The 22,194-nt window shown below is 37.0% G+C and overlaps 1 protein-coding gene across 1 annotated transcript; it reads left to right on the top strand.

The window, feature by feature from the left end:
- The first annotated feature begins 360 nt into the window (after positions 1-360).
- TMEM182 (transmembrane protein 182) lies at positions 361-20,666 on the top strand. The gene is made up of 5 exons (XM_071569921.1): positions 361-665; positions 1,229-1,328; positions 2,662-2,760; positions 11,070-11,207; positions 20,443-20,666. The coding sequence occupies exons 1-5, from the start codon at positions 525-527 to the stop codon at positions 20,664-20,666; spliced, it is 702 nt and encodes a 233-aa protein (XP_071426022.1). The 5' UTR covers positions 361-524.
- Positions 20,667-22,194: the final 1,528 nt, after the last annotated feature.

Raw genomic sequence — 22,194 nt, 5'->3', positions numbered from 1 at the left:
GGTATTTCCTTCCCTGATAGAACTAAGGATGCATTCACCACCAGGCCTGAACTTTGGAAGTCCTTGCTGCTACTGTGTGCTCTGTAATGCAGTTCACGTAGATGAACAGAGCCATTGCAACTCCATCTCCATCTCCACTGATGTTTGTGCACCAGCTGCAATAATATTTCAAGTCAATCCCTTATTAGTTAGGGGAAGGTCAGCTATTTCTGACTGGCCTCGCCCAGAGAAACAGAGTGAAGCTCTGCCATCAGTGTCCTAAAATAGAAGGCCCTTTTCATCTGTCAGACTTGAGTCAGCCGCATGGAACACAAATTCGGAGGCACAAATCAACTCACAGGGCATTGGGAAGAAGGGCACAGCAGAAAGTCAAGTGAAGAGAAACTTCTTCAGATATGAGCTGTTTTCCCCAAACAGCTTTTTAGCCACTTTCATGATAATCTTTTTTACTTTACTGCTCACCTCTTAACTATTTAAGCTTGCTTTTTTTTCCTTTTTTTATCCTTTTTCTAATAACTTGGAAAATGAAACTGAGTGTGGCGATATTTTTTGGAGGCTTCTTTGCAGCTCTAGGGGTTTTGCTTTTTTTGGTGGCATTTGGAACTGATTATTGGCTTCTTGCTACGGAAATGGGAACATGCTCAGAAGCACCTGAAGATGCTGGGGTTAGTGTGGACTTTTTAAATTATAATTATATATTTAGGTTTCTTGGATGTGTTTATTTTCTAAGAATTTACTTCTGTATAAACTTTTGAATATACTCATTTTGACCTTCTGGAAGCTTACAAGCCTATTTCAAAACCTCTTATGATTGGCTGTACTCAGCTCTAAAATGAATTTTTCTTTTGAGATACTGCTTTTGTAGTAGGATAGTCTTTCAAAAAAAGTATGACTGTTTAGATATGCTATAGCTGGCCAATATTCACAGAGACTGTGCAACATAATTATGGTGGTGGTTTTTACCTCAATGTCTAATTCAAGTTGAACTTGCTTCTTTCAGCCATTCAAAAATTGTATGATAATGGTTTTCTTTCTTTCTTTCTTTCTTTCTTTCTTTCTTTCTTTCTTTCTTTCTTTCTTTCTTTCTTTCTTTCTTTCTTTCTTTCTTTCTTTCTTTCTTTCTTTCTTTCTTTCTTTCTTTCTTTCTTTCTTTCTTTCTTTCTTTCTTTCTTTCTTTCTTTCTTTCTTTCTTTCTTTCTCTTTCCTTTTTTTTTTATTCCCTTTGTAGGGAGAGAAGGCCACTTTCCATCATGAAGGTTTCTTCTGGAGGTGCTGGTTTAGTGGAAATGTAGGAGATAATAATGCCAGCATGTGGAATTTCTGGTATAGTAAGTAAATTTTTTCTTTTACATTATTTACAGTAGTTTGTTCTCAAGATTGTTGGGGTTTGGTGGTGTTTCTTTTCTATATTATGAATCATTGGGTTTCATATGGCTTCTTTGGTGATCAGGTTCTTCAGGCACCCTAAAATAAATTCTTGACACACACTTTTGTAATCTGTACTAAAGGAAACCCCATAACAAAATGTTACAAGTTTAACTATGAAATTACTCTGTGATTCTTATGGCTGCCCTGTTAACCTGAGTCCATTCTTATCTACACAGTCTCTTGCCACTTATTGTTAAACAGATGGTTTATTTCTGTTATGTAGGGAAAAAAGAGCTTAGTGGTTAGCCTGGTCCATGAATATTTGCTTGAGGAATTTCTCCATCATTTTCACAAGTGGGATAAGGAGGAAATGGGCAATTTTACTGTGGAAAATTGTGTAGGACACACCATCTCCATAATTCCTCTATTAAATTCACAGATGACCCTTTGCTTTCTTTTGCTACATGCCAGGATTCTGGAAGATCAGATAGTATTTTACAACCAAAATCTCCCATGAAGAAGTTGAGCAAAACTTCTTTTCCTGTCTTTGACATTCACTCTGAGGTAGAGAGCTCCATCTCCTTATTGCTAGATTTCCATAATCCTTGTGAAAAGCAGGTGCCATTATACAAATCTGATTTTAATAACCCATATTTTTAAAATATATTGCTTATTCTTAGGTGGAAAATATAATATTCAATGTAGCTAATTTCCCCTTGTTCCTGTGGTCAGGAATCTGAAATTTAAAGTTATAGCCAACTTTTATCTTTCACTATGAAGGTGATGTTTTATAAGTATTTAATATAAAGGATGAAATTGCCCTTTTCTGGGGGATATGAATTCCATAGACTAAACTCATATTTGTGGACACTGTAAACTTTCTGAAGATGCTTGATACTTTCATTGTTCTTTCACATGAGAAAAGTAATTTCCTGAATTTTTTTTTTTTGTGGGGCATGCAATAATGAGATGAAAATAATTAACCCCAAAAGAGAGAGGTATATATGCCTATAAAAGCATACATATGCATCACATATAAATTGCGGTGTACCTTCAGCATGGCTGCTTTACTGTTCCCATCTGTGTTTCTCTTTAAGGAACATCCTACTTTGGATAACAGGGCTCATATCTACAAGGCGCATATCTCTTACTAAATCAAATCCACTGTAAACTGTTGTCTAGGAAATAACCTGAAATCTTGACCTATGAAACTCAGTTTGGCCATCTGAACAACAGACATAAAATATTGTTGAGGCAGTAAAATATTAATATTTTGCTTTCTTTCAATTTTAGCTAACCAGTCACCTTCCAAGAATTGTACACATGCTTACCTGTCACCATTTCCTCTTCTCCGAGATGAACACAACTCAACCTCCTATGACTCTGCAATCAGTAAGTATTGTTTTGGTGCAAATGGATACAATGCCTAAAGTTTCAAGAAAACACTTTGGACACTTCAGGATAAAAGAGCCTTATCGCTCCACACAGTTTAATTAATAAGAATTTTGGTGTTTCATACTTCTCATAATTTTACAACATGCATATTTAAGCCACTATTTAACAAAGTACTTAAATGAATATTTAGCTTTAAGCATGATGGTAGAATTGAGGTAATTTCTAAAAAAAAAATGACATTTCCTTTTCCAGTGCTTTTTCTCTGGCATAGTAAGTATCTCCCTTGGGCTGAATGCATTAGACAAGTACTTCTTGTCTTGTATTTCAATAAAACTGCTTTGGAATTTTTGTTTATTTTGTTTTGTTGTTGTATTTTTTCCTGTTAAATAAATAATCACATGTGGAAATATATTGCATTTTTACTTTACGAGGAACAGGGCCTTCGCGCTGTCAAAGTTTATTCAGGTAACTCAGATATACTTCTCTGAGAAACTCCAGTGCTGTAACAGAGATACATACAAATAGATTCATGTGAAAGATACAGAGTAATTGAAAACCTTATGTTTCAATAAAGCCTAGAAAGCTCTCTTTTCACAAAACTTAGAAGCTACTTAAAAATTTTGGACACATTTAATCCGATCAAGAGCTTTATGCAAATATATTTGAAGTAAATCACTTCTGGTATATATTTCATATGACTTTTTACAATCTGTGATGTGTGGATACTACACGTGTCTGAGCTGGCTAAGTGACCCCTTCCTGTCCTGAAGCTGTAATTATGATTTTGATAACTCTGAAGTGTCTTTAGAATCCAATTTTTTATGCTGCAGACATGAAAAAGAAAATAAACGAGAATTATAATTGTTCTGTTAATCTTTAAAACTATGAACTATTTGTCCAGGAAGAATTCAGACCTCATCATTCAGAGATGTAATCTGTAACTTTACAGCACATCTAGAACAGTTTATCTTTCCATTTGAAAGTGACAGAGTCATCAGCTCCTAATAGTCTAGACAGTATTTGTATTCCACTGTTCACTTGTACATTCACAAAGGTTCCTCAAATTATATTGCATGATTACACAGAAGTGGACAAACAAAGAAAAAGGAAAGTAGAAGGAATATCATCAAAAGTTTAATTAATTTTAGTTAATGTTTGCCAAAAGAACCACTGCTCAAATATAATTTTTCTATCTATATTTCATAGTAGGAGATTAAAAATAGGCAAAATTGTACTATAGATGCTGGCCCAGGTAGAGTATATTCAGAGTCATTCCTGCTATATAAATAGATACAGTTTGATTGCTTTCGAGCTCATTAAAACTGAAGAGGGTTTGGGTTTTTTATGCCTACAGTTCATTTTCAGCATCCAAGCTGAGTTATTTACTAGTGCATGTGTGCTTGGTCAAGAGTCTTTCACAGCTTTTTATGAAGAAGTTTATGTCATCATCTCTTCTGTTAGTTGAAAACTTGTCTCTCCTTTAGTCTAGTCTGACAGTCAGTCCTGCATGTGGTATTTGGCAAACAAGTTTTTTAAACCTTGCTGCAATAGCAGAGGCTAAATTAAGACATGTTAGAGGGTTACCCTCTCCTCCTTGACTCACAGTGGAGGAAATGAGTCTCTGTAGAGCCAGTGGCAAAAGGTCTTGGTTTGGTTTCATGAAGAACATGTCATCAATGACTTGTATACCCAGTTGTCCACATCAGCTAAATTTAGAATAAAAGGACACTACCAAAAGATTGAGGTTATCATCCCTTTTTTGGTTCTGATACTGCTTCTTGATACAATATTACCATTTTCATGGCTCATAGCTTTCTTGACATAGTAACTTGGGGATGATAAACCAAATCTCCCATACAGGTTTATCACTGTGTTTTTAGCCAAGTCCTATTTTAATCCAGTCCTATTTGAATTAGTGGATAAGAAGAAATATTCTGTCATGTGAAAAATACTTCATTTGCTCTTTCATAGAAAAATAAATAGCTGAATAAAAAGCTTTAAACTTCATTAGAAAAATCAAGCATGTATTTACAACACATTTTCTAAAAATCTCTAACTTTCTGTTAACAGGACTGTTAATTTCTGAACAAGAAAAGTGTGTGACTTCTTTTACAGACTGTTTGGCTTTAGAGACTTTTTGGACCCTATCAGAGGAATTTAGATTTAATTGCAGTCCCTAGTGGAGAAACAAGCATGGCTTTTTGTTGAAGTGCCATGTCACTATCCCGTTAGAAGAGCTCAGGCAAAGATAAGTTGCCTGAGGAACACGAAATCTCTAATGATCTTTGCGTGCAGTGCCTGGACCAATTTCTCTGTTGACATAACTCCATTGGCTTTAGTATTAGTAGGAATTTGGCTTAGAGATTTTCTGGGCCAGAATTTGAAACTGGCTCATCTATCCTCTCTTAGCTTATTTGCATATTTTTGTATGTTCAATTTACGATGTTTGTGTGATAGTTCCCAAAAGACTCAAAACACTGAGGACCTTGAAGTTTAGTGTTGGTGTGCAGGTCACATTTAATGTACCATGACATACAGTATGTCTTACAAAGCCCTAGGCCAAAGGCTTGGTTCATCCGGATGAGCAAACCTAGACTATAAGCTCTTGGTGTCAAGAATTATAGCCTTAAACGGAAATCTAAAGATAGAAAAGCGCATAGTGATGCTTATATTGGAGATTTGAATGCATGCTTTTTTGTATCAGATTTCTTTTAAACATTATTGTCAGATGCATGATCAGCATCAAAGTGTTAGATAACACTGCTTTGAAACTGCAGTTTGCTATATCTTTTAATCATGGTTTATAATGCTTTTGTTCCTTCACTGGGTTTGTTAAGTATCTTGGCAGAGTGGGGAGGACTTCACCTAGCTGTAGTGTAGTGTAAGGTGTGGTCAAAAGCTGTGTGAACAACCATTTATGGTTAATGTGCTTAAAGAAATTTGTAGGCCATGTCATTTATCTTAACCTGAAACAGGTGTCTAAATGAACTCAGGGCAAGCCTGGCTAGTGGCTTTCTATTATGGTACAGAGGTTTATAATGGCAACTATTACAGTGTAGAGCTCTTAAATTGATTTAGCACCTCATTGTGTTGCTGGCAGATTCATTTATACGATGATTCACCAATATAAGTGCAACAAACTTAATACTGAGGACTATCACACTTTACTAAAACTCTTTTACTATAGGCCAACACTAGGCCTATTTTTTGAAGAATGTGAGAACTTAAGTAAGAACTTACTTGTGAAAATAGTCTCATTGGCCATAGTGAGATTCTTACTAAAACAAAGAAGTGGAAAATCTAGCACTTAGCCGTGAAGTCATTAATTTTTATTTTTGAGAGAATTTTTTTCAACTTAATTTGGAAATAGACAGTAGTTCCTTAACTATTGTAAATTGCCCCAGCACCCCCTAAAGCTGAAGTTGAAGCAATTTAATGGGGCAGTGCTGGCATATTAGTTTAATACTCTAAAATGTAGTTGCCAATAATTTTTTCCTAACTATTATCATCCTATTTTGTCCATTACTGGGCATATTGCCAGCATTTGAAGCCTAATATAATGTTTAATACACAATGTTTATTGGACCAAAGAGAAATTCTGCTTCAGAAACTGTTAAATCAAAAATGGTGAGATCAAATTATTGGCAGGTTTGTTAATGGGTTGAAATTAAACTGAAGAAATCTAGAAAATACCAGCACTGAAATCTGAAAATGAAAGTCTTTCAAGTGAAATGTTAGCAGTAATCTATTTCTTGGCAAAAAGAATGCTGTTATGTAAGACAGTCATATAATTGCCCATGAGAGATTGTAATACAGTACATTTTGTGAGGAGAACCCTCTGGCCACCAAGCACCAATAAAATAAGCATTTAATAAAGCAGTGTATCCATACTGTGAATATTGTATTTGTTTTACTGTTATTAAAAAAATTAGTACTAAGGGATAGTAAAGGGTGCTAAATGAAGCTGAGAAAGGTCTTGCAAGGTTTAGTGTGTTCCCAGGTGTGTCTCCTGAGGTGCTTCTGAGATCTGTGTGTTCATTTACAGTTGTTTATCTGTAGAGAAGATGCTCCTGATTGAGAGGAGTTCAGGTGCTTCATATTTCACTGCATTTCATACTGTGAGTGGCAATACTCTTGTCAAAAGCATTTTGATATCTCTTATATTAAATAGAGAAGAATGAAGAAGACATTCTAAAATACAATCCATAGTATGATCACAGGAATGTTCCCTTAGGATATGAGCCTATGGGTGATAAATCAAGGCAAAGTCATTTTGCCTATCCTTAATAATCTTTAAGAGGCACTGTAGCCCCACACACTTCAAAAGGTTTTTCATCTTTGTAGTGCTTAATAATTTGAATTGATATTAAATTCAATTTTAAGTGACTGGGTGTTTTTTTGGATTTTATTTGTTTCTTGTGGAGTTTATGATAGGCCACAGGAAATATGTGGACTGATGGCTGAGTTTTGAAAACACTTGAAGTCAGCAAGGACAATAAATACCTGATATGGTTTCATTAGGCTAGTACTAGCATCTGCAATAGTAGAAGGGTGTCACTTTCTGTCTGAATAACCATTATGGATCTTCGGAGGTGTGCTTGACTGGTACACAAGAAGTTTGTGTTACAGGTGACACAGCTCTGTGTTTTTGTCAAGTATTCTCTTTCATATCATGCACCAGTAATATTTTAAAATAGGAATTTGTGACTTCAGTTTGTAACCAGTTCTGGGATCTACTTATAGAAAAGGAAGCTTTTAATAATTTTCAACCATTTCTCCAAAATTTAGTCCCTTACTCAAACTCTGATACTTCTTCTAGTTTTGAAGTAATGAAAAAGTCTCTGGAGGGACCTAAATTAGGATCCTTAGAAAAGCAAGTAGTAAGAGAAAACTACAGATCATGCAATTTTGGAGGAATATATTGCAACCATAATGTTCCCATACAGGTGCAACTGTACAGAGATCTAAAAAAGCATATTTTGTGTATTCCTGTTTTCTCCTAAGTGTTCTTTTTATTTTTAGCTCTGTCTGTCGTCTCCAAGGCAAATGTTGTACTCAATAAAGGGGCAGCTCACCAAGACAAGTTACAAACCCTTCTGTTTAGCACTCTTGCAACACAGAGCAGTGGTGTCTAAGATTTCAAACACTGCAGATATGTTTAGTTTGGACTCTGCAATGTTTTTATTTTTATTTCTTCTGTTGTAGGAAATACTTGGAATAATGCATGTATTTGAGGTAGCTGACTCTAACATATCTGTGAAGTACCTGGAAGAGGCAAGGGTACTGTATTCCCTGTCATCTGGACCAGAACATGGGCTATCCTATGAACTACCTCAGTGTGACTTGAAGTGGTGCAAACTTGTATTAACACTTTGTATAGGTCCACAGAACCATTATTTCTTGAAACAGACTGTTTGGATCATGGTGTCAGCCCCCTTCGTGGGATATAAAGAAACATAATTCAAAGCAACATCTTCTGTTGCATTTTACCTGTCAGGGTTCACTGCGGTGTCAGAGAGGCAAAGTCTTTGACTTGAAGAGTAATTTCATTCTTAGGAAGGTTTCATATCAACTCCTTCTTTCGTGTTTGTCTGTAGATGCCAGTTAAGCTAAATGACGGCAGTAGGCCTGACTTGTAATTTTGAATGTTTAGCCCTTTAGCAACTGATCTTGCCCATCTAGGGAGAGAAGATGGGAAATGTGATCTGAGCGAAAATGATCAGAGTATAAGCGAAGCCATCTTTGCTGAAAAATGGTTGCTTTTTCACTCCCTCACAAAAGAAAAAGTGTAAATTCTCATTGGGTGTTTCTTGAGACCTGTGCCACAAATTATTCAAATGACTTACTGCCTTGCAAATGAGAGAGGGCTGTCCTTCCCTTGAAAAGTCACAGATTTGTGAGCAGACTTTGTGCCTGTCAACTACACTCTACTTTTACGTGATGTTTAATGACAGAATTAGCTTCATAAACAAGTATTAGGATAATCCATGATTCTCTAGAGTAAATAATTATTTCTAGAGAAACAGAAGGGAAGCTTCTCTCAGGTGATAGCTAGGTCAAATCTGTATTTCACATATAATGCATAAAATAGTTAAACTGCTGGAGTAGAGAAACAGCTTCTCTCTTGTATAGTTACAGAGAGATTTAAAGAAATTTTCATCAGTTACATTTGTACTCCTTTTGTGCTCTGTTTCTAAGAATATTTGAGCATCAAATCAAGCTTTTCTCATATAATTTCACTGAAAGCAGACTTCAAAGCTTCCTGTGTGAAGAGCAGTTAATGAAACTGGATGCTGATTTTGTTTTGCTGGCGACTCTTGTGTCCTAATCCATTCAGAAAATAGAAACACTGATGCATGACTTACAAGACTGACCATAATAATATCAGAGAAAGCTTTTTCAATGTGCATTTTGGCTGATGTGTCCTATTACACAGCATGACTTTGAAGTACCTTGGGCCATCCATGTAAAAGAGTTGGGTGGTTATAGACTGATTTAGTGATATTAGGCTTTAAACGAGGAGGTAATGTCCCATGGACTTGGGGACTGCAGTGAAGCTTATCAAAGTAGTCCCATGAGTGAAATAATATGAAATTGCTTCAGAAACCCAAGACTGAAGGACTTGAGAGATTTACCTTTCTAGATCTCCATTCACTGTCTGTTTGCATTAAGTGAATCATTTAACTATGTGTTTAACTTTAAACAGGCGCCTAAATCCCGTAAGAGGTAGAGTACTTAAAGTAAAACACACTTAACTGCTTTGCTGAGCCATAGCCTTATTTCTTATCTACTATTACCATATTTTTTGTTTATATGGAAATATGGATTTTTTATGTTTATATGGATTTTTTGTTTGTATTGGATATGAACTAAACCACAGTTTTAACCTTTCTGCCAGCTACTTTCAGACATTTTCATGCTTTTTATGCCCAAATCTTCTATGGCATCAATGTGGCAGAAAATTATGTCTCTGAATGTTTGCTTGGATTAAAAAGGATGTTATTTTAAAAAGTATGGCTAATGTAATGCGGTGAATGTGATCTGATCTAGCTAATACATTTACAAGGACGATGGTAAATACGTTAACGAGAGTTATGCTGCTCAAGTTAAAATCTGTAGGCTTCTGGATTACATTATTGGGAAACATGAGTTGCTAATGTCTAGTGCACCTTCAGATTTCAGATGAGAGTAAACTCAAATTATTCCAGAATAGCAGTCTTTAACAAGCTGTATGAATGTGAAACTTTCAGGATACGAACCAGTATAATAGTTGCTTGGTTGTGTTTTGCCGTAACAGTCCTGTCAGATGATAAATGGCAGTCTCTTTTGTGATTCACTTTTCCTGACTTGCCAGCTGGCTTATATACTTTCTCTCAGTTGGGTGGAAATGTTTTTCACTGACTGAATTGTCAGTGCTTCAAGATTTTCAGATCTGATGATGGAGATCTTTACAACTCGTAATTTTACTAATGGATTGTGTTAATGTACCAATTTTTAAATTCATGGGAGAAATTTATGTCACTCTTGTAGCATTTGCAAAATGATGACTTTGTTAAATGGATATGCAATTATCCAGCTAAAAACTAATTGTTACAAAGACTCTTTTGGCCAGAGTATGTCACAAAACTCTCAGCTCATTTATCACCAGCTGCATTCATTAATTCAGCACTGCTTGGCACTGTCTAACAGGGGGCTTCTGAAACATAACATTTTAAATCTAATAAAATACAAAGATATTTAGAGCAGAAATAGGCTGGTTTAAAACACTTAACTGTTTTTCACACACCCTGTTTACATTTTTTAGTTTCTTCCCGCTCCTGCTTTAGGTTTCTGTCTACTGAATATGACTGTACATCAGTGTCCAGCTGTGAATTGTAGACAACTTGCATATTGTTATTCGTGATATAGCCTGAGCACTAAGAATATCATGATGTTGCAGGTCTCTGCTTCTCACAGACAATTTTGATAAAATAATGTTAATCCAATAATTTATCCCAAAGAATCACTGCTACAGCTTTGGTATACCATTTTAGAAAGAGTGCAAATTTGGTGAAGTTGCTATTTTACAAGATACTGGTAAATAATCAGCAGATGAGTTTCATTCATGGTAACTTACAACCTATTTTCCACGATCATCAGCTAAAGACTGGCATTCAAACCTAATTTGGTTCACATGATATATTATGTATATGCAAAATAGAATTAATCTTTCATTTGTTAACAAGGCAAGTGGTAACAGAAGAGAAAGAAGTACTTGGATAAGTTCTAAAGAGCACTGTATTTTTTTTCCTTCTTCTTTTCTCCAGTTTATCGAGGTTTCTGGACAGTTCTTATGCTCTTGGGAGTGCTCACTGTTCTGATGGCTAGTTTCTTCATCATCTGTGCAGCTCCTTTTGCCAGTCACATTCTATACAAAACAGGAGGAGGCTTTTTCATCATTGCTGGTGGGTATACTGTTTGCTCAGTCAATTAAAGAAGAGAAAGGATGAGTTATTTCTTCCATTTTATTTGACCAAAAATCATATTAATCATGGTTGAAAGAAAGAAAAAACATATGGTTCTGTCCTTTGGCTTGTGGAGCACTGCCTTGGAGACAATTAGTTCCAAAATTTTTTAGCCATAGAGCTATTGCAAAAGCTATTTGTGGGTTAAGACTTAAAAAAAAAATCCAGGAAAAATAATGTAATTACACTGCAATTCCAACCTCCTTGGGGTTTTTTATTGAGAAAAAGAATGCATATTTAGGGATGTTGCCTTATACAATTCTCAAGGGCTTTAGCTCAGGAGAAGTGGTTGTCTTTTATTAATGATGCAAAAGGTTATTACTTCTGAAGGAGCTGGGGGACAGAGCACATTGACATGACCAATATAGGAGAAATGTTTTGAATGTGATAGGCGTAAACAAAATAGTGGTCATGTATAAGTTAGTAGGAGCTCTAAACCGTTATGAATAGAAGATAACAAGTAAATTAACTCCTCACTCACAACTCACATATACTATGGAGGATGTACCCTCCCAGGATTCAGCTGATACGGGCAGCTCTCTGAAATGCTGTTTGGTTATACCTGAAAAGTCTGAAGATATCACACTGGTGTGTAAGATAGATAGAATGTAAATGATAGTATGTACTCCATCACTCTTCTCCTTTGTTTAAAGCCTGGTGAGAGGCAGCCCTGTGAGAGCATATGGTGTTACAGGCTAGAGCCACCTGTATCAGGACCAAAAGGCCTGGGCATTCTTTCTGCTTCTCTTACTGACCTGCTGACCTTGCCTACCCGCTGCACCTCACAGCTCTTCATATGGAACTAGTGATCATTATTCCTTTCTAAAAGACTTTCAGAGAAGTGTGGGAAGTATTTTATAATATTTTAGCTGGAAAAAATCCTGCATACTTGCATTTGTTCCTTTGAGAATTACTCCACCACATTTTTGAATGACATACAAAAAATATTCAGTCTCACAGAAATCCTAAGATATTTCAGTGCTTTTTGTCACTAATTTGCAGGGCAAGAGCCTATGTGAGTCGTTCTCTTTCTCTGCATTTGTAATGCATAAAAAACCTCAGCTGTCACTAGAAAGTAGGAGAGGCTGTTTGAGAGGGAAAGGGGACTTGAAAGATGCCAGGAACTGACAGGTAGAGATGTGTGTGTTCCCCACTCTGGGTCACTTAATTTGCCCTCATTTTGGTAGGGGAAAGTTAAATCCCCAAGTCTGCAGTAGCCTCCTTTGGCTTCCCTAGGAGGCCTGAAAGAGGCAACAACAGTCACTGGCAGTAAAAATAGCAGATATGTAAGAATTTCCCCAGCTGGGGATTCATTTCATACTGAAAGAGGGTCCTAATTGGATCAGATGAATGCACTGTGGAGGAACCCTTACACCCCTCTTTCCTTTACTGAGTGAAACAAGAGACACTATTTCTTTAGGTATGTGAAGTTAAGTGAACTTTATTATCCCAGTGTGTGACCTTGGATCTATGTCTTTGCCCCTCACCTTTTGTCCCTATAGAGGAGATGTTCTTCAAGGGAAATCTTGATTTTTACTTTCTCTATATGGAGTATCTTTCAACTTTAACTGTTCTCAATCAGGGCTTCAGAGAAGAGCTGTCATTTTTACTATTACTACTGCTGTTATTGGAAAGCAAAATCTGTAGCAAAATCTTGCTATGATTTGGTAAAAAAGTAGTGGTGTCAGAATAGATTCAGCTTGGTCAAGACATTATGGCTTGGGTAGAGTGATATGGTTCCTTATCAAGCTATTCTGCACCTACTCCCAGTCTCACCAGTAGGGCATGGCTGCTTGGGGAAGGTGCTTACAATAAATATCATTATCCTATACAACACTTCAGATCACCCACAAAAACACTAAAAAGAAGTTTGTTGTTTTCATCTCTTCTCACAGATACTCCTCATAGCCAAGGTAATAGTTTAATTATACTATGCATTAAAACCATTCTTGTGGATGTGACCACACTGACACAGAAGACCTTATAAACAATTTGCATTTTCAGTAGTTGAAGCTATGTCCTGTAGGATGTCTTGGGCAACAACTTACTTTCCTGGATGTTACTGATCATTGGCCCATCATGTGAAATGGAGAGTAAGAGAGGTTCTCAGACCCAAAGGTATGACAGCATGAAGTTGCTATCTCTTTCTCTCCAAATAAGAATTTCTCACACAGTTAATATCAGGGCCAGATAAGGTAGAATATGATGCAGATGAGTGTTTTAGCCTGCCTCTAGAAGGCAGGATGGTGTGCTCTATTGTGTCTCTGCTGCCCTGACCCGTTCCTCTACCCATCTCCTTCAGGACGAGGGAGCCTGTTTACTGCCTGCCAAAGAAAAACAAGGCATAGAAAGGGAGAGTGATGAGAAGTGGTGCATATTTACCACTCATACAAACATGTGATCAGGATGCAGCCAGGGTATGCATCTACTTAAACACAGACCTAATGGGAAAATGAAACGATGTAATATGACTTAGATTATAGGTAGAGTTCTTCTAAGACAGGAGCTAGCTGATTGATTTGAAGAAAAAAAGGAATTACATACATTTTGAAAGAGGCTGGATGCTGTCTTACTACAAAGTTCAAGTATCTGCTATATTGGAGAGAATAGTCCTCTGAGAATGAAGTTAGATAAGATGGTTGTTCTGTGCAAGTTAGGAAGATGATAGGAAGATCAGTCATTTCCTACTTACATATCTTAAAAAAAAAGTTAAATGAAATAATTTGTTGGACTGAAATATCTTTTTATTTCTGCAACCTTAACTGACAGTTTAGGCAGCAGATAAAAGCTCTGCCTCTACTGCAGAGTAATTGTAACATGGTCTGCTGTGACACCTTAGGGTTCAGGAAGCTGCTGAAGATCTTACTGGGAATGAGATTCATGCCAACTGTTCAGTTATTTGAAAGCTATTTTGTATGAGCCAACTTCTTAAATTTCTTTTGTCACTAGTAAGAAACACTCAGAGGGACACCTCACCTTATCAGTGATAAGGCAGAGACTTGCCTTTTGGAAGGACCTATGGAAGAAGCCTAAAGAGATATCCTGAGTGACACAAATTTAGATTGCAATGGACCTCTTATGGCAGTCAAATCTGACCTCCCATTTACATCAGGCCTGGCTTCAAAGTTAGATCAGACAACTCAGAGCCTTATCCAAACAAGTTTTTAAATCTCCGGTAACTGACATTTCACAGCATCTTTGGGTGCTTGTCCCAGTTAGACCAACTTCATTGTGAAAAATGTTTTCTTTTTCCCTTTTTCACCTGGAATTTTCCTTGATGCAGTTTTGGCCATTGTGTCTCATCCTTTCAAGTCTGTAAGTCTCTGAAAAATCTGTCCCCAACTTCTCTATAACTCTGTTTAGAAAGTTGAAGACTGGATTCTTTTCTAGACTAAAATTCCCCAGCTCACTCAGCCTCTTCTTGTTCTCCATCCCCGTAACCATCTTGGTGGTCATCACCTCAATTTATCAGCATCTCTCTTTCATAAGGGATCCTCAAACTGGACAGTTTTCTGTATATGATATCACAGGTATTGAATAAAGGACAATAATAGTATTTTCAAACCTGATGATGGTGTTCTTGCTCATGTGGCTCTGTATTTGATTAATTTTCCATTCTATCAGACCTGGTTGAATTCTTAGACACTGAGAGGGACCATTCTTGTCCTTTAAGAAAACTGCCTGTGAGGAGAAACCAGTTCTTCTGGGCATCCTTGCCCTTCACGGCAGTCTCTCTTGGGATCCTGCCCACCAATTCTCTGCCCAGATTGAAGTCTGTTCTTCTCAATTCTGGGTCTTTAATCTTTTACCTTTCCTATTCCTCCTAGGATAATAAACTGCCGTTCCATGCCCATTATAACCACAAATAACACCATGTATCATATTCCTGACCCATCTTTACTTATTTGTGAGGAGCAGATCCAGGAAAGCATGTCCATTTAGTTGATCTGTTCCACAGCTCTTTCAAAAAGTTTCCCTTGATACAGCCAGCTATCTACCTCCTGGATCACTTGCCCTCTGCAATATTGCTCTTCTGGAAGATATTGGGGTAGCCAAGTCCCTTGTGAGAACCAGAATTCATAACTATTTTTCCAGTCCACCTTCTCCTTTGAGTGGCCTGTAGCAAATGCCCACCATGACTGCACCCTTTTGTCCAACTTGTTGACCTTAACCCATAAGCCCTTCTTACTTAGAAGATCCCTCTCCATTCAAGATATTTCTTTCTGAAGGCTGCAGTCATCCCACTCCATTTTAAATGCTTGTTCATAACTCAAAGAGGGTGCTGTAATACGAGAAGCCAAATCCCAGCTTGTGCCACTAGCTACAAAGCTAGGAACTGATGTACAGTGTTGTATAGTTTTCATCCTTTGGGCAATAGATTTGAGACCATCATCACCCCTGTTCCAGGCCCTTACCTCTCACATTCAAAGTCCTGTAATTGCCCACTCAGCAGCTCTCTGACAGCATCACTGGTGCCCAAGTGGATGAACTGGAAAGGGTTTCCAAGGGTCAAAGGAATCTCAGAAGCTTCTTTGCAGTATTATATATCTGGGCTCCAGAATAACAGCAAACCTACCCACAGAGCAGTTCTGATGTCTCATCTGCGGCAGAGTCATGCACTTGCCTTTTCCTAATCCTGATCTTTAAGAAAGGCTGCCCACTTCTCTTATGAGTGGTATAGATAAACTATGAGAAATGGAGCAGAACACAAAATTATTTGGTGCTGCTTTCCCTATTAATCTTTGTAACCTCATAAACCATTTAAGGCTGCAGGTGAAACTACAGCTGCTATACCCATAGGGGAGAAGTGCATTTCAATTCATTGATATCACAGTCAGTGAGTGACTGAAATGCTGCCTTTGCAGTCTTACCTCCATGTCTACAACATCAGAGGATGGTCTAAGAGCAGTTACAGTACTGCAAATTGCAAGGCGCCTTATAGTTGCTTCAAAGGTCATAGCAAAAGAAGGGAAAAGTGGCCATAAAATTATCACTTAGAGGAGCCTTCAATAAAGTCCATAATTATCTTGCATCTCTTTCTGCCTGTGTAGTGGTAAAAACTGTCCTATTGTAGGGATGTCGACAAGCGATATCCCAGGATGTGCACAGAACATTACAGAATCATTCATTGGTAAAGAAGCAAGATGATAAGTACAAAAGAGTTGGAAAAAAGCTGATACTTTCATTGTAGATCCTAAGTGAGGACAAAAATCTGTCTTCAGAGACATATGCTAACTCCTATAACTCTTATGTGGGATCCTTGCATGTACTTCGGTGTGGAATGTCAACCATTCTTTTTAAATAAAGGTCACAAAAGGCCAAGGGAGGTGGTAGAATCTGAAATAATGACAAGATCAGAAAACTGCGTTGAAAAAAGTTAAATATGCACATACATAAAAGTTTTCCTCAAGTGAAAGAAAGAGTTCCAAACTTCTAGGCACAAGCAAAAAGCTCACATCATTCTTTCCAGCACCTGTTGTCTTCTTGTCGGCATAGTAAAAGATTTATGCCATAAACAGCCATTCGCCACTGACAAGTGAAAGGCATTTCTGTGTGGGAAGAATCAGTACCAAAGGCCAGCAAACTGCTTCTTGAATTCACAGACATTTCTAAAGGTTCTGTATTCTTTCTCCTTTACAATATGCACAAGTATTTGTTTGAAAGAAATTCAAAAGAATGAATGCAAAAGACAGAAAAGTGTGACCTCAGGGAAGTCCATGTCTTATCACCCTACACAGAGCTGTGTATCAAACGTGTGTTTAAGAAAGAAAAAAAAAAAGCAAAATGGAAAAAAAAAGAAAAAGGAGTAGGAGGGAAGTATTTATTTGTCTTAATCTCTCTCAGACATATTTCATATTCGAGGAGTAATTTTCCCCATCATTCCTGATCCATGCAACTGCTGTTTTATTTTATATTCATTAAAAGGCAAGGGAAAAACAATGCCCTCACAATATGTAAAAGGTCTCAATGCCAAAAATATAGAGATACATAATACCATACATTGTTCCTAAAAATATTTGTTTCATGAAACTGGAGTTTTTTTCAGTCTCAGTAATTTTGTCTTGGAGCTTGGCTTTGAGAGTTCATGACATTCCCACAGATGCTCAGTGCAAGACTGAGAACAGATTTCTCAGAAAAAAATATATATTCAGTAAACTCCTGTCTAAGTGCTTAACTCCTGTGAAATCATAACTCTGTGAAAATTAGACAAAAGGAACACTAATGAATAAAATAGTATTGGAGACAACAGGGCATGGTCAGTTTTTACTTAGCCTGATTCTACTATTGAAGATATTTCGTGAACACATTAAGTAATACTCCTGCTAATTAGTATCCATTAGCAGGTGGTGAGAACCCTTAAATACTCCTTTAGTGCCTTAATTAACTAAAAGGATTTACATACTCTTCCTTTCTTTTCCTCCTCTTTTAAAGAAGGACATTTATCTCTGCTTGACATACATTTCTTCTGCAAATTTCCATACCCAACAATTTGCCACTCACAGCTATAACAGCTTGCTGTGAAGTCATACCTGGTTGATATTAGTGTCCCTGAAACTGTTTTACCACTTGTGGTAGCACAGTGTGGCAGCACTTGCTTGCTATTTTGCACCAAATGGTGTTGTCTCTGGTTGAACCACCTAGGTGTTTCTTCAGACAGCCCGAAAAGCAAGGGGTGCCCATTTTGAGATTAAATCACCTCTGACACAGTCTTGTTTTAATGGCAAATGTTTTTAACTAACTGGTCTACTTAACTTTGTTTCTGCCCAGTGTGCCAGAGGGCATTCCAGATGTGCAAGACCTGCTGCTATAATAAGGGAATATACATCACTTCTTTTTGTAATTATTATAATTTTGAACTAATTTTTTCCCCATCTAGAGAATAAACAGAGTAGTAATTTGAAAATGCATGGGCACAACCAGCCGAAAAGGTAAATTCCAGTGTTTGTATGCATTTTGCCAGGTATTATGCCATGTATCATTCAAACTTTTTGGGCTGTATTTTTTTTTTCAGCTTTTGAAACCTTGAGCAAAATCTATGTCTCTAAGTAACTCCATTTATGAATTTTGACCTGAATCTTTAACTTTTTAAATCAAAAGTTACTAGCTGTGTTTGGTTCTAATTTTCTTATGTTGCCTACATTATCTGTTATCCTTAGACATTCTGTTCTGGGAATCTTTTGTTCAATTTGAATTATATTTGGAGAGTCTGCAATTTAATTTTTCATTCTTCATGTCTGGCCCTAAGGTTTCACCAATTTTATGTTAATTCAAGTGCAGTACTAAATTCCATCAAAACTGAGTTTTACTTACACAAAATACTATCAAAATTGAATTTATGCCTTTTAGAGTTGTGTTGTTTTTTTTAAACTTTGTTAGAAATTTGAGCCCTAGCAAAAAATATAATCCTGAAAGTGTATTTTGTAGACAGAAAATATGTCTGCCTCCTTCTTTATTTGGTTTTCCTACTTTTCTTTCAGCTTCCTAAAAATTGCAGATCCTTTGGAAATTTCAGTTACGTTTTGATTATGTCTTGTGTTAACTACTTCAGCTCTTTTTTTGGTAGGCTTCAAAAGATAGTGTTTACAAGCATTGAGTCTTGAGCTCTCATCTGTCAGATGTTCAGGATATATGTAAAGCTATTACATTTTCATGATAAAGCACTAACAAGAAGTTCACCAACTTAAGCTGCGGCATCTAACCTGTCCGGCTTTGTCTGAATCAAATCAGGGAGTGAGGACATGAGGACAAGAGCTGCTCCCTGCTGAAGCAGGCAGCAAGGGAGGGAAAGGAAGTTGCAAGGCAGCATCTCAGGTTGGGGATGGGGAAAGGTAACCATCAAAAGTTACCAGGACCTGTGGGTCTGGAAGAAAATGCCTGGTGTTTACAAAGTGCATTTCTGGGTTTTGCCACAAATGTCACATTTGTTCAAGACTGCATTCATGTATTTAGAAGAATGGATAATAGATCAAAAATACTTTTGTCTTATACTCTGCAGCTGTACAGCCTTCAGACTCAAGTTTGGCTGTTAAGTGTTCCCAGGACTACTCATTGGCTTGGGGTTTTAATGAGGCACCAAAATATCCTGGGATAAAACATGACGGGGTTGTGTCCCTCAAATATTTTAATGTTGGAATAGATAGTCCTGCTGCTGTAACTGTGCTGTGACAGCTGGAGCTCAGAGAGCAAATGGGTACAGGCTGGAGCATGCAAAAAATTTAGGCTTGTTCCCTCAGTTTTCCAGCAAATCTTTTGATGGAGCATCTGTACTACAGGCTTGCATTTCTCAAGTTTCCACATTCCTCTAGAGTGAAATGGAATATTAGGAATGCAACTGATACTTTGGAAAGCACTTTCTTCTTATATCTCCTTCTGGTATATAGTAACAAGGTTAACAAAGTTTGTAAGGACATGTGCTCCTATTTCTCTGATTCTATGATTCTATGATTACTGTCATGGGTAAACAATCCAAAGGAGCGGTTGGGAAAAGGCTGTGAATTATGTGGTGGATTAATTACAGGAAACTGTTGAATACAATTTGTGTTAATACTAATAACCTGTTTCATAGCTATTATTTAATTATTTTTGGGGTTGTTCCAATAACAAGAGCTTCTTTTCTAAATGTGAATGATTTTGAATTAAGTACATTTGAATTTTCCAGAAAAATATTTGAGTAGAATATTCTGAAGATTGTATGTTCCAAATAAAGCCCTTTTCATAAGAATAATGATGCAAATGCAGAGAGGTGAAGATGATAGAAAGATTTCTCACACTTTTACATGTCTGATGCAAAAGCCTGATAAAAACAGTGTTTGGAAAGGAAAAGTAGATTTTTTTCCCCAGATTGTCCCATCCCACCCCTTCTTCTTTTCCCACTTTGACCACTGAGTTCAAAGGAGTAACCTGTCTAAATACCTGTCTAAATTTTGGTCTTAAAGTCTGCCTGCCAAAACCAGATATCTCCTTTGTCATGGGAGTATGCCTTTGAGTGCAAATGAGAAGCAAGATTGAGGCAGTGCTAGTTAGAGAAGGCCAAAGGCAAAAATTGGCCGGTGGTTACTGACTGTGCCTTGCAGACAGGACCTCAAGCATTGATGGATTTTTGGGTATTACAGTAAATGCACTCAGTATCTGTCTCACACTTTGTTGTTAAAACCTGGTGTTTTTTTTTTTCCAGGTGTCTTGTTTTCGCTGGTAGTTGTGATGTATGTCATCTGGGTCCAGGCCATGGCTGATCTGGAAAACTACACAAACATGAAAAAAGTGGATTGCCCAGACTTTGCTGTTTATGTACGTTATGGCTGGTCTTTTATGCTGGCTCCTATAGGAGTATTTTTTGCTTTATTAGCAGGAATGCTGTTCTTGTTGGTAGGGCGTCACATTTATTTACATTCAGACTAGTTGTACACTGCTGAAGGGAATACAGGAGTACTTGTGAAACTTCATGACAAGTGTAAACTGGAACACAGTTTTATACATTACCATTATGGCAATTCTAAGTATGCAAGCAGACTTCTGAAAGTTCTTCTCTTACTTGCTTAAGGGTAAAGGACACAAAACCCAACACAGGAAGAAGCCACCTTTAACCTCAACTAGTTGTTTTCAATTCTTTAGAAAGTACATGTGATTCTACACATTGTACTATTCGCAGCATTTCTGTAGGTTTGCAAACAGAAGGTGACAAAAATATTTTGCAAGTAAAAGCCAAAAATGAAGTGGCCCAAATCAACATTTTATACATTTATCTTTTAGCATTTACTTTGTGCTTCTGTTTGCAGAGAATGGCACAAAGTAGAGGAGAAGGCAAACATTCAAACACAGTAATTCAATCTACCTCCTCTCCTGTTTTCCACTCCTTGCCTTAGCTTTAATGGAAGAAAACATGTCTGCGCTTTATAAAAATAGAGTGCAGTTGTTCATGCAGCATCCATGGGAAGTGACATAAGAGAAAACAATTGCTGTAAACATATAAAATCTTAACTGCTTCTATTACCGATTTCTCTTTTCTGCGTATGTATTTCTGTGTTCTGAATTCCAAATGTGTTGCATGATTCTATAAGCCAAAATGCCATAGTACAATCACTAGCTGAAGTTATGCCCAAATTGTATATTGAATTACAGCATTATTATTTTAATTTAGTTTTAACCCTTTTATTTTCCAATGGAATAACGGAATGTTGGCTCCTCCAGCAAATATTTTCCTGGTTGTGTGAAATTACTTTTTTATTAAAAAAAAGTTTATTGTCAAGACAATATGTAGGACATGAAAATGTGCGTCTTATGAAGTCTTCATTTTCCCAAATATTAAAAATCTGCATTATAGACCAAATCCAATTTGCCTACTAGGCTTCCTAGGGAAAGTAATAAACCTCGCTAAGACAGCAGAGTAGGTGGATTTGGTTATATATTGCAGGAGTGGCTGGTTCTGTGTGTGTGTGTGTGTGTGCGGACATGTGTTTGGAAGATGGGGTAAGGATGAGACTGTATGCATGGTATGGAAAAGATGGGGTTGAGTTTTAACAATAGGGAAACTTTGTATGGCACTAGGCCCAAGTTCAAATCAAATCCATCTGAGAGTGTGCTGGTTTTCACTTTGTAACTCAATGCAGAATAGTTTGGGACTGATGGGGAAAAATAAAGGCTGCATGTTGGTTTCTTCTTTTTCGTAATACTTAATTCCACAGCTGTTATGAATACTAAAAGCATCTCTAAAAGGCAGGAAAGGAATGCCCACATAGAAGATGTGGTGGGCCAGATTGAATATTACTTCCATTTTGGGAGCTTTTGTGATTGGAAGCTTTCCAGTCTTTCCTACTACTTATTTATTTTTCCATCATCAAGATTAGCTTTATATATTATAGAATAGGAAGATGTGCTGGTTTAAAGGCAAACCAGCAGGGGAAATGAACTCACCATGAGAGAGATTCTA

Source organism: Pithys albifrons, chromosome 1, assembly GCF_047495875.1.
Source record: "Pithys albifrons albifrons isolate INPA30051 chromosome 1, PitAlb_v1, whole genome shotgun sequence".
Classification (NCBI taxonomy): domain Eukaryota; kingdom Metazoa; phylum Chordata; class Aves; order Passeriformes; family Thamnophilidae; genus Pithys; species Pithys albifrons.
The sequence above is the reverse complement of the archived record's forward strand: the minus strand, read 5'-3'. Positions and strand labels throughout refer to the sequence as shown.

Bases quoted from the DNA above. Each gene is read 5' to 3' on its own strand.
- TMEM182 (XM_071569921.1), top strand. From the start codon at position 525: ATGAAACTGAGTGTGGCGATATTTTTTGGAGGCTTCTTTGCAGCTCTA. The intron at 2,761-11,069 runs GTAAGTATTGTT...TCTTTTCTCCAG, and splicing joins CTCCTATGACTCTGCAATCA to TTTATCGAGGTTTCTGGACA. The intron at 11,208-20,442 runs GTGGGTATACTG...TTTTTTTTCCAG, and splicing joins AGGCTTTTTCATCATTGCTG to GTGTCTTGTTTTCGCTGGTA.